This window comes from Antechinus flavipes, chromosome 4 (genome assembly GCF_016432865.1).
Source record: "Antechinus flavipes isolate AdamAnt ecotype Samford, QLD, Australia chromosome 4, AdamAnt_v2, whole genome shotgun sequence".
Classification (NCBI taxonomy): Eukaryota; Metazoa; Chordata; class Mammalia; order Dasyuromorphia; family Dasyuridae; genus Antechinus; species Antechinus flavipes.
Window position 1 is genome coordinate 260,597,266 of NC_067401.1, and position 12,887 is coordinate 260,610,152.

The 12,887-nt window shown below is 33.0% G+C and overlaps 1 protein-coding gene across 1 annotated transcript in view; it reads right to left on the reverse strand.

The window, feature by feature from the left end:
• Positions 1 to 746: 746 nt before the first annotated feature.
• GABRR1 (gamma-aminobutyric acid type A receptor subunit rho1) overlaps positions 747 to 12,887 on the reverse strand; it is a 39,192-nt gene continuing 27,051 nt past the window's right edge. The window contains exons 5-8 of the mRNA XM_051997384.1: positions 10,979 to 11,119; positions 9,289 to 9,441; positions 3,513 to 3,709; positions 747 to 1,371 (exon numbers count right to left, since the gene is read on the reverse strand). Coding sequence (XP_051853344.1) covers positions 1,081 to 1,371; positions 3,513 to 3,709; positions 9,289 to 9,441; positions 10,979 to 11,119 — 782 coding nt within the window. The 3' untranslated portion in view covers positions 747 to 1,080. The remainder of the gene's footprint in view (positions 1,372 to 3,512; positions 3,710 to 9,288; positions 9,442 to 10,978; positions 11,120 to 12,887) is intronic.

Sequence of the window (12,887 nt, forward strand, 5' to 3'; positions counted from 1 at the left end):
ACTGTCCTTCTCTCATTGAGAGTTACCTATTTTGTATCATGGACTCCTTTGGCAATCTAGTGAAACCTATGGGCCTCTTCTAAGATTCAGGCTCTTAAATAGTTGAAGAAAATGCTAAATTTCAGGATAGAAAGGTGAAAATGAAGATTTTTTTTTTCACATCCAAGTTCATAGATTCCTTGAAATGGCCTCTTTAGGACTAAAAATCCCTGCTTTACAGGAAATAAACTTCTCTATGAAGAGCACTAGAATTATTCACTATATAACTTAATTAGCTTCTACAAGCTCCTTACAACACTTCTGAAAGTTTGCGTCCATGATCTGCTCTCTGAAGTTCCCCTTGGTGAGTAGATTTCCTACTGAAGTCAGAAGCAGTTTCTATCTATTAAGAGGTCCTCTACTTGGAAAAAGGTAAATCTATGAAAATATTACATATGTAGAATACACGATTGTAACCAATTTATAGCTTTCAATGACAATGATAGGATTCTACAGAAACAGAAAGAACAGACTATAGGACACCTCTATAAATCCATATCAGAAGGTCCCATCTAATTAAAAAAATTGAACTTTAGGGTATTTAGGTCCCATAGCAATACATTTTAGATATCAATACTCATTTTAATGAATATAAAAACATTTATTTGAATTAAGCAATATTTGTAAAAATAAGCAAGCTCAAAGAGTTTTAGATTCCAAATGAAAATGCACTGCAGAAAAAACAAGAACTTTAGCAGAATCAGAAATATTAAAATATAAACCCACATCACAGTACCATGTTTTTTTCAGACTAATTATGTTACTAACATCAGATGCCATTGGGTATATGTAGTATTATAATACGTGGTGCAGGGTATATATGGTCAGTGCTTTATAAATGTTATTTGACTTAATGATTGCTTAATATATTTATATCACACATGGGAAATGATGGTGAAGTAGACGTGAACTCTGAGTTCTTTTTATCCTATTCATAACATTGAATGAAATATTTTCCCATCTTTTTTTAAGATTAATTATTTTATGTAATTGTTTTGGGAGTATTTTTTGTGTAGAACAGGAAAACTTTGAGAATAACATTTATGAGAAAATAGACCAGTATATTAAATTAAATAAGATATATGCAGCTGGGAATATTATCCGGGAGTACTTATCAATGGCGTGGGTGTCAATCCGCATGCTCACATAACTTCTTTGGCTTTTGCTCCTCGTGGCATTCCTCTCAGAACCCAGAGCCAGCTGCACCATCATACGGTCTTGTTTATCTCCATTGTCTGGTTCATAATTTTCTATTTCATTCACCTCTCCATCACTATAGCTGCTATCCAACATCATGGCCTTGGGCTGAGGTATCCCACAAGTACAGGAAAGCTATGAATATGACAAAAGATACAAAAAGGAAAAACTAATTCAGGTGGTTACCCTTAGAGATAATTCAAAATTAGCATTAAAGGATGTTGCAGTTCCCTCTTTCTAAAAAAAAATACACACACACACACACACACACATACTTTACAGGAGTTGTTACATTATTTAACATTACATTAAAATAAGGAAAGGCATTGTTGACTCAGAGTTAAGATCCACTAACCATCTGCCGAACATTTGGTTTTCCCATCTTTATCAGGTTGGAACTGTGAATAAATCAGGTTTGTTTTGGGGTTGAGCAGTAGCACAGGAAGTTATCCCAAACGTGGTACCTACTGCAAATATCACCAACCAATATTGATGGTGACACAATCCTCAAAGTGACCACCTAGAACATTCTAGTACAAGTATTCCTTCTACATCATGACTTTCCCCAAGACAATTTCAATATATCAGACATGAGAAATTAAATGGGAATTTTGGGGAAGCCACCGATGACACACAGAGGCCAGAAGATGGCACAAAAAAGTTTAGAAACTCAAAAATGCATTAAAATATATATAATAATAACATTTTAGTTTTTAATACCTTAATAATTCAAATATCTTTTCTGATACTAAGGGAGGGCCAAATGTTTACACTGATTTTCCAGATTATGGGAACACTACACTCCCACCCCAGCAATATGGAAGAGATAACTATACATCCTTTGAAATACTGATGCCATTCCTTAAGAGCAGCAGCTCCAATTGTCCTATAATTCTTTTTTTATAAAAAAAAAATTTAGGAGCAAATATGGCATATAACTAACTTTGTTTTATCTCAGTATTTATTCTGAATTATAGCACCATATCAGCTGCTTGAAGAGACATATTAAAGATTTGCTCTAACTCCTACCCTCAAAGTGATTATAATAGAATACAGAAAATAACATAAATATACATAGATATAGATGTAGATAAATATAACAATTGCAAGATTAGTAGGAGAGCAGGGCTTGTACTGCTAAGAAACTCCTCATTAGAGAATGCTTTCTGGAGGAGACAGACTTTGACATTCAATTTGAAGGAACAAAGGTTCATGAAATGGCAGCTTGGACTATCTAGGAAAACAATATGGGACATATATATGTAGATCAATTGGGAATGATGTGTGCATTATAAGAGTGCTATGTAAGGTGTCTTAAAATTTTTAGTGAAGTTTTATGCTATTAAAGTTTTAAGGCATTCAAATTTAACTAAAACCTTTGGAACACCCTACATAAATATTAACCATTAGTGTTTATTAAAACTTACCAGAAAGGATTAGGGGATCATAAATATGGATGGGGCCTTAGAGATCATTTAATACAACTCCCTATATTGTTTAGATTAGGGAATTGAGGTCTATATTAAGTAACTTGTCCAAAGAAACACAGCAGTAAGAGATAGAGCTAGGATATGAAGCTACATTCTTTCTGTCTTTGAGACAGAGCCAGGATATGAAGCTACATTCTTTCATCCTTTCCAGATCCAATATTTTTATGTCATATTCCTTCTACATACTAAAGAGACCAAAGCAGTAGTTCTCAATTTTTTTTTTTTTTTTTTTTTGGTCTTAGAATCCCTTTACACTCCAAAAAAATTTGGAGGATCCCAAAGAACTTATGATCATGTATTGATATTTTCCGTATTGGGCACAAACTTTTTTTAAAAAAAAGAATAATCATTTATTATTTTTAAAGTTAAAAATTACAAACTCAATTCATGTTAATATAAATAACCTTTTTGTGAAATTACTTATTTTCCAAAACAAAAAAATTAGAAAAATAGCAATTTAAATATATTTTTTTGTAAATGTATTTTATGTTTGGCTCAATAGAAGATAGATTCTCATATTTACTTCTGTATTCAATCTATTGTGATTGTTTTGGTTGAAATATGTGAAGATAATTCAGCCTCATGCAGATATGTAGTTAGAAAAGGGAGAGTATATTACTAGGCAAATAACATTTATATAATTATAATGAAAATATTTTTTACCTTAGAAAGGGTCTTGGGGTTCTTAGATCATACTTTGAAAACCACTGGACCAAAGTATGAGAGAAAATGTGATATATGATTGTCAACCAGAAGCCCAGAGCTTTAATTACACAATAACATCACCTTGTCTCGAAGCTCCCTCTCCTTTCTCTCCTGTACCGTGGTCAAGTAGTTCACTGCTGCATACTCCAACACAGAGAGGAACACAAACACAAAGCTGACCCACAGGTAGATGTCCACAGCCTTAATGTAGGAGACTCGAGGCATGGAGGCATTAACACCAGTGATGATTGTAGACATGGTAAGAACAGTTGTGATACCTTAGAAACATACCACTATGTTAAGATTAAAAATCAAAGAAAGCTCAGTTTGCATTGTCAGCATTTTCATTATTTGTTGCTTCTCATCCGTCTTAAGTTTCTACTTTTAAAAAAATTTCCCCTTTGTGTTATGTGGTTGAGCCATTAGTAAAGAATTCCAGAAATTTTGAAACCAGCGTATTTGTGAGAAAGTAAATATAGCAGCTGAATAGAGGTAACATAGTAGAAAGAGCACTAGATTCGGAGACAGGGTGTCTGGATTCAAATTTCTCTTTGTAACTCCCTACCCATGTGACCTTTCAGCAAGTCATTCAATAATAGCTAGCATTTATATAGTACTTGAAGGTTTGCAAAGTGCTTTATAAATATTATCTCATTTGATCTCACAATATTACTAATAGATAGATTCTCTTATAGCTCCCATTTTATAGATGAAGAAATTGAGTCTGTGAGAGATTGTTATTTTCCTAGAGTAACACAGTATCTGAAGCCACATTTGAACTCAGGTTTTCTTCTACTGCCCAAACTCTCTGGGCTTTATTTCTAAAATTAAGAGGTTGGATTTAGATGACTTCAAATGTCCATTCTGATTTTAAATCTATGATTCTAAACTTTAAGGTACTTTATAAATGCAATAACCAATCCTGCAAAGTCTTGATTCTTTTATTGTTATTGTTGCTGCTGCTGCCTAACTCTAATTTGAACTTATTCTAACTCTGCTCTAGAGATGGCTCAGGCTGCATTGTAGATCTAGAAATCCAGTCCCCACTTCTCCTAAAGGAATTATAACTGCCAGACTGATTTGTAAACCAGAAATGCCAATTTATTTGTATTGTATCAATTCAAGCTACCCTGAAATTGCTGCTGCTCTACAGGCAGAAGGTTCTCAGTGAAAATTCATCTGGAAATGAAATTAATTTTAAAATTCATTAAATTAAAATGAGAACATCTGCTTGGCAAATATGGAATTAGAAGGAATTGATGTATTTCTTAAAGGTCTCATCATCAGGATTGTTATCTATTTTGGTGGTGCCCCCACTACCACCAATATACTTATACCTATATAGACAAATGGTTTGTGTTGTTGTTTGTTTTTTTAAAGAGCGGATAGTGACAGGGGGTCTTAAAGTGTAATTATTAGTCAATGGTAGGCCAAAGGTCCTTTCCTCACCTTTCCTGCAAATAGTACTCAAGCAGGAGCTTTTAAAATAATGTTTATAGGAAATAACATTTTCCCTTAAAAGATATGAAATGGAGACACAGAAAGGGTTAATAATTTTTTTCTATATTCACATGATGTTTAAAATAAAATCCACAGGATTATAAAGGAAATCAATTATATTGAAATAATCATAAAAAATCATCATGCTTCCTCATTCCTCTTTTTTCTCTGGTTTTATTGATGTATTTTTGTTTTTAATTACAAACATTTACATATTATCCTCACTCCAAGATGCCTTTTTTTTTTTTTTAAGTAAAGCAATAAGATGACAGGAAAAGATAATGATGAATGTTGCATTGTTGGTGGAGTTGTGAATAGATCCAACCATTCTGGAGAGCAATTTGGAACTATACTCAAAAAGTTATCAAATTGTGCATACCTTTATTCCAGCAGTGTTACTACTGGGTTTATATCCCAAAGAAATACTAAAGAAGGAAAAGGGACCTGTACCAAAATGTTTGTGGCAGCCCTTTTCGTAGTGGCAAGAAACCAGAAATTGAATGAATGACCATCAATTGGAGAATGGCTGAATAAGTTATGGTATATGAATATTATAGAATATTGTTCTATAAGAAATGACGTCAGCAGGATGATTTCAGAAAGTCCTGGAGAGACTTAGATGAACTGATGCTAAGTGAAATGAGCAGAACCAGGAGATCATTATATACTTCAACAACAATACTATATGAGGATCAATTCTGATGGACATGGCTCTCTTCAACAATGAGAGGATCCAAATCAGTTCCAATTGATCAGTAATGAACAGAAGCAGCTACACCCAGTGAAAGAACACTGGGAAATGAGTGTGGACCATAACATAGCATTTCCACTCTTTCTGTTATTGTTTGCTTGCATTTTTGTTTTTTCCCCAGGTTATTTTTGTCTTCTTTCTAAATCTGATCTTTCCTGTGCAACACGATAATTGTATAAATATGTATACATGTATTGTATTTAACATATACGTTAACATGTTTAACATGTATGGGACTACCTGCCATCTAGGGGAGGGGATGGAGGGAAGGAGGGGAAAAGTTAGAACAGAAGTTTTTGCAAGGGTCAATGTTGATAAATTACCTATGCATATGTTTTGTCAACAAAAAGCTATAAAAAAGTAAAGCAATTAAGTAAAACATAATATAGAGGATGTGACTGAGACAATTCAACAATGTCAATAATGCAGTGACCTGATCTAAAAGTGCATACAATATTCCACAACTATTGCAATCCCCCATTAAAAAAAAAAAAAGTCAAATCTATTTTTTCTCTTTCCCAAGTCCACCCATTAGAAAAAAAGAAAAGAAAAACATTTCTTGTGATAAATAAGCATAGGGAAAAAAGCCAATCTCTTCTAATATATATAGTTATTTACACATATATATTTTATTGTACCTTCTAAATCTATATGTCATGATTAGTAAATTTGACCATACTAGAATCATCTTACATTTTCCAGCTTTTTTGGTTTCCTTTTGTTTTTGTTGTTGTTTTAGTATTGTCATTATATAATTTATTTTCTTAGTTTTCATTTAATTCTTCATCAGTTTATAAAACTTCATAATTGTTCATTATTATATAAGTAAGGTCTAAAATTATTCATCTGGTCCTGCTTACTTCATTTTATCGGTTCATATGTCTTTTTGAAGTTATCAATTTTCTCATTTCTTTCAGCTTATCAAATTCATACATGACAACTTATTCCTCAGTTGACTAATTATCCTTTAGTTTCTAGGATTTTGGATTTTTTTGGCCACTATAAAAAGATCTACCATAAATATTTTTGTACACGTAGGCCCTTTTCCTTTCTTTGATTTCTTTTGTATATAAACCTTATAGTGGTATATAATTGGTCAAAGGACATACACTGTTTAGTAATTTTTTATATATAAGTACAAATTGTCTTTAACTTGAATTTCTCCAGTTAGTAGTGTTTTTTCTTTTTATAGCTATAAATAGCCTGAGTTTCTTCCCCTCAGAATTGCCCTTCTTTTTTCTTTTTTGGTAAAATATATCTAGGGTTGATTGGAGTAAGTGGAGATTCCTTCACTATTAGAGATTTATTATATATTTTTCCCTACAATTCATTTTGTTTTTCCTTAAATATTTAGAAGATATATTAGGTGCATACATGTTAAAGATTGAAATCAGCAAAACGTAGCTTCCCTTTTAATTTTTTTAAATCAATTTTTGCTACTGTCTTGTCTGAATTCACAATTGCTTCTTTTGCTCTTTTCTGTTCAGCTGAAACATAATATATTTTGCTCCAATCTTTTATTTTAAATCTGTGGAATCTTTATGTTTCAAATCTATTTCTTGTAAACAACATATTGTTGGATTTTGCTTTTTAATCCATTGTGCTAACTTGTGTTTTATGAATGAGCTCATCCCATTCACATTCATAGTTAGGACAATCAATTGTTTAGCCATCTTCCACTTTTTATTTTCTATACTCCTAACTCACTGTAATATATAATAATGTATATAATATATGCAATTACATATTACATTTAAAATATATGGTATAATATATAACACAATAATATAATATTTGGCTCATTATATATTACATTATATAACAGCTATATATTTATTAAAATTCTATAATTCTAATCAGAAAAGAATATGTATAATATTTCTGCTTTTCTGCAATTTTTCCTATCCTCATATGGTCCTTCACCATCCTAATTATTCTTTGCTGGACACTCTTCTGCTTTTTAATGTTCTTCATAAAATGTAATACCTAGAAGGAACCAATCAGTACCTTTTATGTGATTTAACTGCAGCACTGTGGAGTTTTCACCTTCTTTCTGGTTACTATACATACCTCAGGATTTTGGAGTTTTTTTTTTTTGTTTGTTTGTTTGTTTACTATATTTTATTGTTGAAATATATTGAATCTATAATCCACTAAGGTTTTTTAAAATTTTCATTTATTTTTAGGAAAAGTAAAAGACTAGTTTTCTAGTACTGTCTCCCTACTTTGAATGTTTTGAATTGATTTTGAATTCTTAATATTTTAACATTTACTTTTTTATTAAATGTCATCTTATATTAAATGCTTGCCCTTCAGCTGTTGAAAGGCTGCCATGGGGAAGAGGGATTAGACTTACTCTGCTTAGCCCCAAAAGGAAGAACCAAGGGCTATAGGTGAAAGTTACAAATAGGGTCAGATAGATAGCACAGTGGCCAGAGCATCGGACCTGGAGTCAAAGAGGACCTAGGTTCAAATACAGACTCAGACACTTATTAGCTGTGTAACCTGGACAAGGCCCTTAACTCCAATTGCCTCCAAAAAAAGAAGAAAAGGAAAGGAAAAGGGGAAAATAAGGAAGTTGCAAATAACTTCCTAACCACTAGAAATGTCCAAAAATGGAAGAGGTGGTGGGCCCTTCCACCCCTGGGATATCTTCAAATAGATGTTGGAGGACCACTTCCCACCATTTGTGTGAGTTCACTAGATAACCACTGATGACCTTTGAACTCTTGAGATTTTATGGTCCTTTTATAATAAGATGAATGAAGCACTGTTTATATGGTTCATATGGGGTTGTAAAAACAGCTTTGCCCCATAGAAACTTTCTTGAAAAGGTAATCATTGTCATTTAATTTTATCTATAAATTGAGTCTTTCTAACCTTGCAGTATGAAATGGTAAAAAGGAGAATTTTTCTTTTAAAAATTTTATTTATTTTATTCAGAACTTAAGAAATAAAACAAGCATTTCAATAACATAAAAATGATTACACATGAAACTGCAAATCTGTTATGTACATCTTGCTATTCTTTTAAAATATAAAGTTATCATATAACTTTCTTTTTTCCCCTTTTTTCTTCCTGTCCCCAATCCTACTCCTCCTTCCCCCTCCCCCCATGGCTACCATTAGACATAAGTGTGTGTGTGTGTGTGTGTGTGTGTGTGTGTAAAACCATTCTATACATATTTTTTTTATTTATCAGTGTTTTTTTTGCTCTGGATGCAGATAGTATCTTCCTTCATAGGTCCTTTGTAGTTAATTTGGTCATTATAATAGCCAAAATTACTTAGTTGATCAAAGTTGTTCTTAAAACAATATTACAGTTACTGTGTACAATGTTCTCTTGGTTCTACTCATGGATCTCTTCATTATTTTGTGTAAGTCTATCCATGTTTTTCTAAGATCAATGAGCTTATCATTTCTTAAAGCACAGTAGTGTTCCAGCATGACTTATAGTTGACTGATGTCCCACAATTTCTAGTTTTTTCCCACCACAAAGAGAGCTGCTATAAATATTTGTTTGAGGAAACTTTTTAAGAGCTAGGTAGATCCCAAAATAATTATTTTTATTGTATAATGCCTGGGTTGTAGTCGAAATATCCTTACCTAAAGGAACTCTAGCAGGCACAGCTCTACGATCAATCCAGAAAGACACCCAGGACAGCATAACCATCAAAGTAGCAGGGAAATAGGTTTGGAGCAAGAAAAAGAAGATGTGACGACGTAAAGTGAAGTTAATGTATAAGCGGTTGTACCACCCTTCATGACAGAGAAGAAAAAAGAGAATATGAGTTTCTCAAACACTCCCTCCCCCAGGTTCCCTACATAAACATTACTGAAATTTTATCATACTATTGGAAGTAGGAATGAAGATGACTCAGGTAAATAAAGAAGTTTTATAATTAACCACAACACAGATAAATCCCCAGAATAACACAAGATCAAGTATATCTATTTTGATCACTGAACCCCATAAGAGTCATCTTACTTTGTGAGAAAAAAGACTCTATAAGGTCCATTTTACTTTGAGAAAAATGTTGAATTGCATCTGATTGCAAAGCAGACATTTGTAGGTCCATTTATGGTATATGCTTAGAAATTCATCTTGTATTCATTGTATTAGAGAATTATGAATGGGGAAAATAAAGTGATGAGATACAGTGGGGAAATGGTAGACTGAATATTATTCCACAAGGTGGAGAAGCCTCTGATTGAGCAGAGGGGCTTTAAATCCTATTTCAGATATTTACTAACTATATAACTCTAGCAACTCATTTAGCTTCAGCCTGCCTCAGTTTCTTCATCTGAAAAATAGGAATACTATAATATATAATAAATTAATTATAATGACCTACCCCACAGAGTTGTGAGGATAAATTAAATAAATACATATATATGTCTATGTACATAGAGAGAATTTATTTATGTAAATGTATATATATATTTCTATATAATGTATGTATATATGTGCATATATACACAAATATCACTTTATAAATTTAAAATCTCTTACTCAAAGAAACTAGGTTTCTCTATCTCAGGCTCTAAGTGCATTAGCCACTTATAGACTTTATCCCACTGCTAATCCACAAGCTTTTTTCCCCTCGTTAGATGGCTTGGGAGCTTCCTGCTGTTCCTGAGGGTTTACCATATTGGTACCAGATTTTGTGTGGATATTATTCAGGTTTAGCCCCAATGCAGCTTAGAACTGGTGAGCTCAAGGGATCCTCCAGCCTTAGTCTTTATGGTAGTAGGCTCTATCAATGTTAGCTAATACTCTTTATATAGTTTCTCTGAGTTCCTGCCCTTCTAAGTAGAGAGCATATGATACAGAAGGCCAAAATGAGGCTGTAATTGATAAATGTTATTACAATCTATCTGCTAGGCAAAGAGGACCTCCAAATTGCCTTAGCTTAATTACCCATCTCTTTAGGATTCTTACCTTTAACTTCAAAACCCTATAGCTTCTGAGAATTAGGGCTCACAGACTTTTTGCATTGGAAAGAGACCTTCATTTATAACCTCTTCATGTTATGTATGTTAAAACTGAGGGTCAGAGGAGTAAAATAATTTGTCACAGGTCACCCAGTTAACTTGATAGAGGCAGAAATTAGATCCTAGGTAATAAGAACTCTTTCCACTGGAAGGTGCTGCCTCTTTGAAAACTATTAGACACTTCTGGAAATTCAAGTGTTATAAAAAGTCTGGCTAGCTGTATAAGGCAAAAGGTTTAATTATAATAAAAAACAAAGCAAAATCCAGCCCATATTCTCAGACCTCCCTCCGAGAGGCTTGCCTGTGCTGCTGTAAAAGGCAAGCTTGGTGGTGGTATGGAATTCTTGTATCAGGAATTGGGACAGGGAGATCCTCTCATCTGTCTTTAAGGAATCATTCCCTTTTTTCCAGTAGAGCATAAGGTCATCCTCAGTGTAGGCATCTAAAAAGATAGAAGGAAACCATTAGAGACAGCATATATTGAAGAAGTATGTATAAAGAATTGAGGAAGAGATTTTTGTATTGACAGGATCCCCAGAAGACTTAAATATGAGAAAAAATAGGGGCAAAAGAAAAACATCTGATTTTTCTTTTTTCCTAATAGATCTCAGGAAGACCTGAGTTTGCATCCTCCCTCAGACACTTGCTTAGCTGAGTGATCTTGGACAAAACATCTGACTTCTCTCTGTCTCAGTTTTTTCATCTGTAAAATGGAGTACCCACTTTACAGGGCTTTATCCTATTGGGATAAGCTGGCAGTATCTGCTTTGCAGACTTTAATAGGGTAAAACCCTGTAGAGTAGATGAAGTGAAGTAAAATAATTAGTACCTTACTAATTGGGTACTAATTCTTAGTACTAATATTAGAACCTACTTTACTTTGTGAGGATCAGATGAAATCTTATAAATGTGAAGTATTTATAAACTTTAAAGTATTATATAAGTATTAGCTATTATTTCTCTCTCACCCAAAAGTAAAAAAAAAAATCACCCTTAAAAAACTCACTCCTTCAGGCCAATTCCAATAGATTTGTGACAGAGCTATCTGAATTCATAGAGAGAACTATGGGGACTGAATGTGGATCATAACATATTTTCATCTTTGTTGTTGTTTGCTTGCTTGTTCTTTCTCTTTTGATCTGATTTTTCTTATGCAGTATAATAAATGTGGAAATATGTCTAGAAGAATTGCACACATTTAACCTATACTGGATTACCTGCTATCCAGAGGAAGGGGGCAAGGATGAATGTTGAAAACTATCTTTGCGTGCATTTTGAAAAAATAAAAAGCTATTTACATTAAAAAAAAAACCCTTATTCCCAAGTGGTAATTTGTTTGGCTTGACTATTTGTTACAAGAGTTATATTTTTCTTTTTTCAGTTGGGTGAGGAAAGGAGGAAAAAGTGGGGAAAAGACAAAATAATGGGTGGTTTAATTAAAAAGTCTTCATTTAATTTTTTAAAAGACCTCTTTCCTAAGTTTTCCATTTTCACTGGCTTCTTCAGCTCTTCCCATTTTCCCTACCCTGTTCACTGCAATTTAGTATATACTCAGTTAAGTTTATCTGACCTCTGTTTAAATTAATCAGATTTGAATCACCAAAATACTCCTTTCCTTTCCTTGTCACCCCTTCTTTTTATTTCAAATTCCTCTTTCTAGATTTTTATCCCAATTTTTTTTTACCTCTAAATATTGTTTCCTTATGTAAAGATTGTATCCAGATTCCACTCTACTAATAATTATAGATCTTGCAAAGAGCACCAAAAAACAAACAAACAAACAAACAAAACCCGGAAATTGAGGAGAATGAGATAAAAATGAAATGATATTGATCCTGTAATCAATAGGAAATCATTAGAGTTTCTTAAATAGGAGAATGATCTGGTGAATCTGCACTTAAGGAAAATTATTTTGGGAGCTCTGTGGAAGATGAATTAGACAAGAGAAATACTAGAGGCAGGAAAGCGAATTGGAAAACTGTTACAATACTCAGTGATAAAGGGCAAACTAAGGTGGCAGCTATGTGAACGGAGAGACAGGATGAATGTGAGAGATGTCAAAGAACAAGATTTGGCTACTTATCAGATATGCTAGAGACAGTGAAGATTCAGCATGGAGTATCTAAGAGCTAGATGATTACAAAGACATTGGGACTAACAATAGAATAATTGGGAAGAGGGGTGGTTTTAGGGGAAAGATTATATAATAA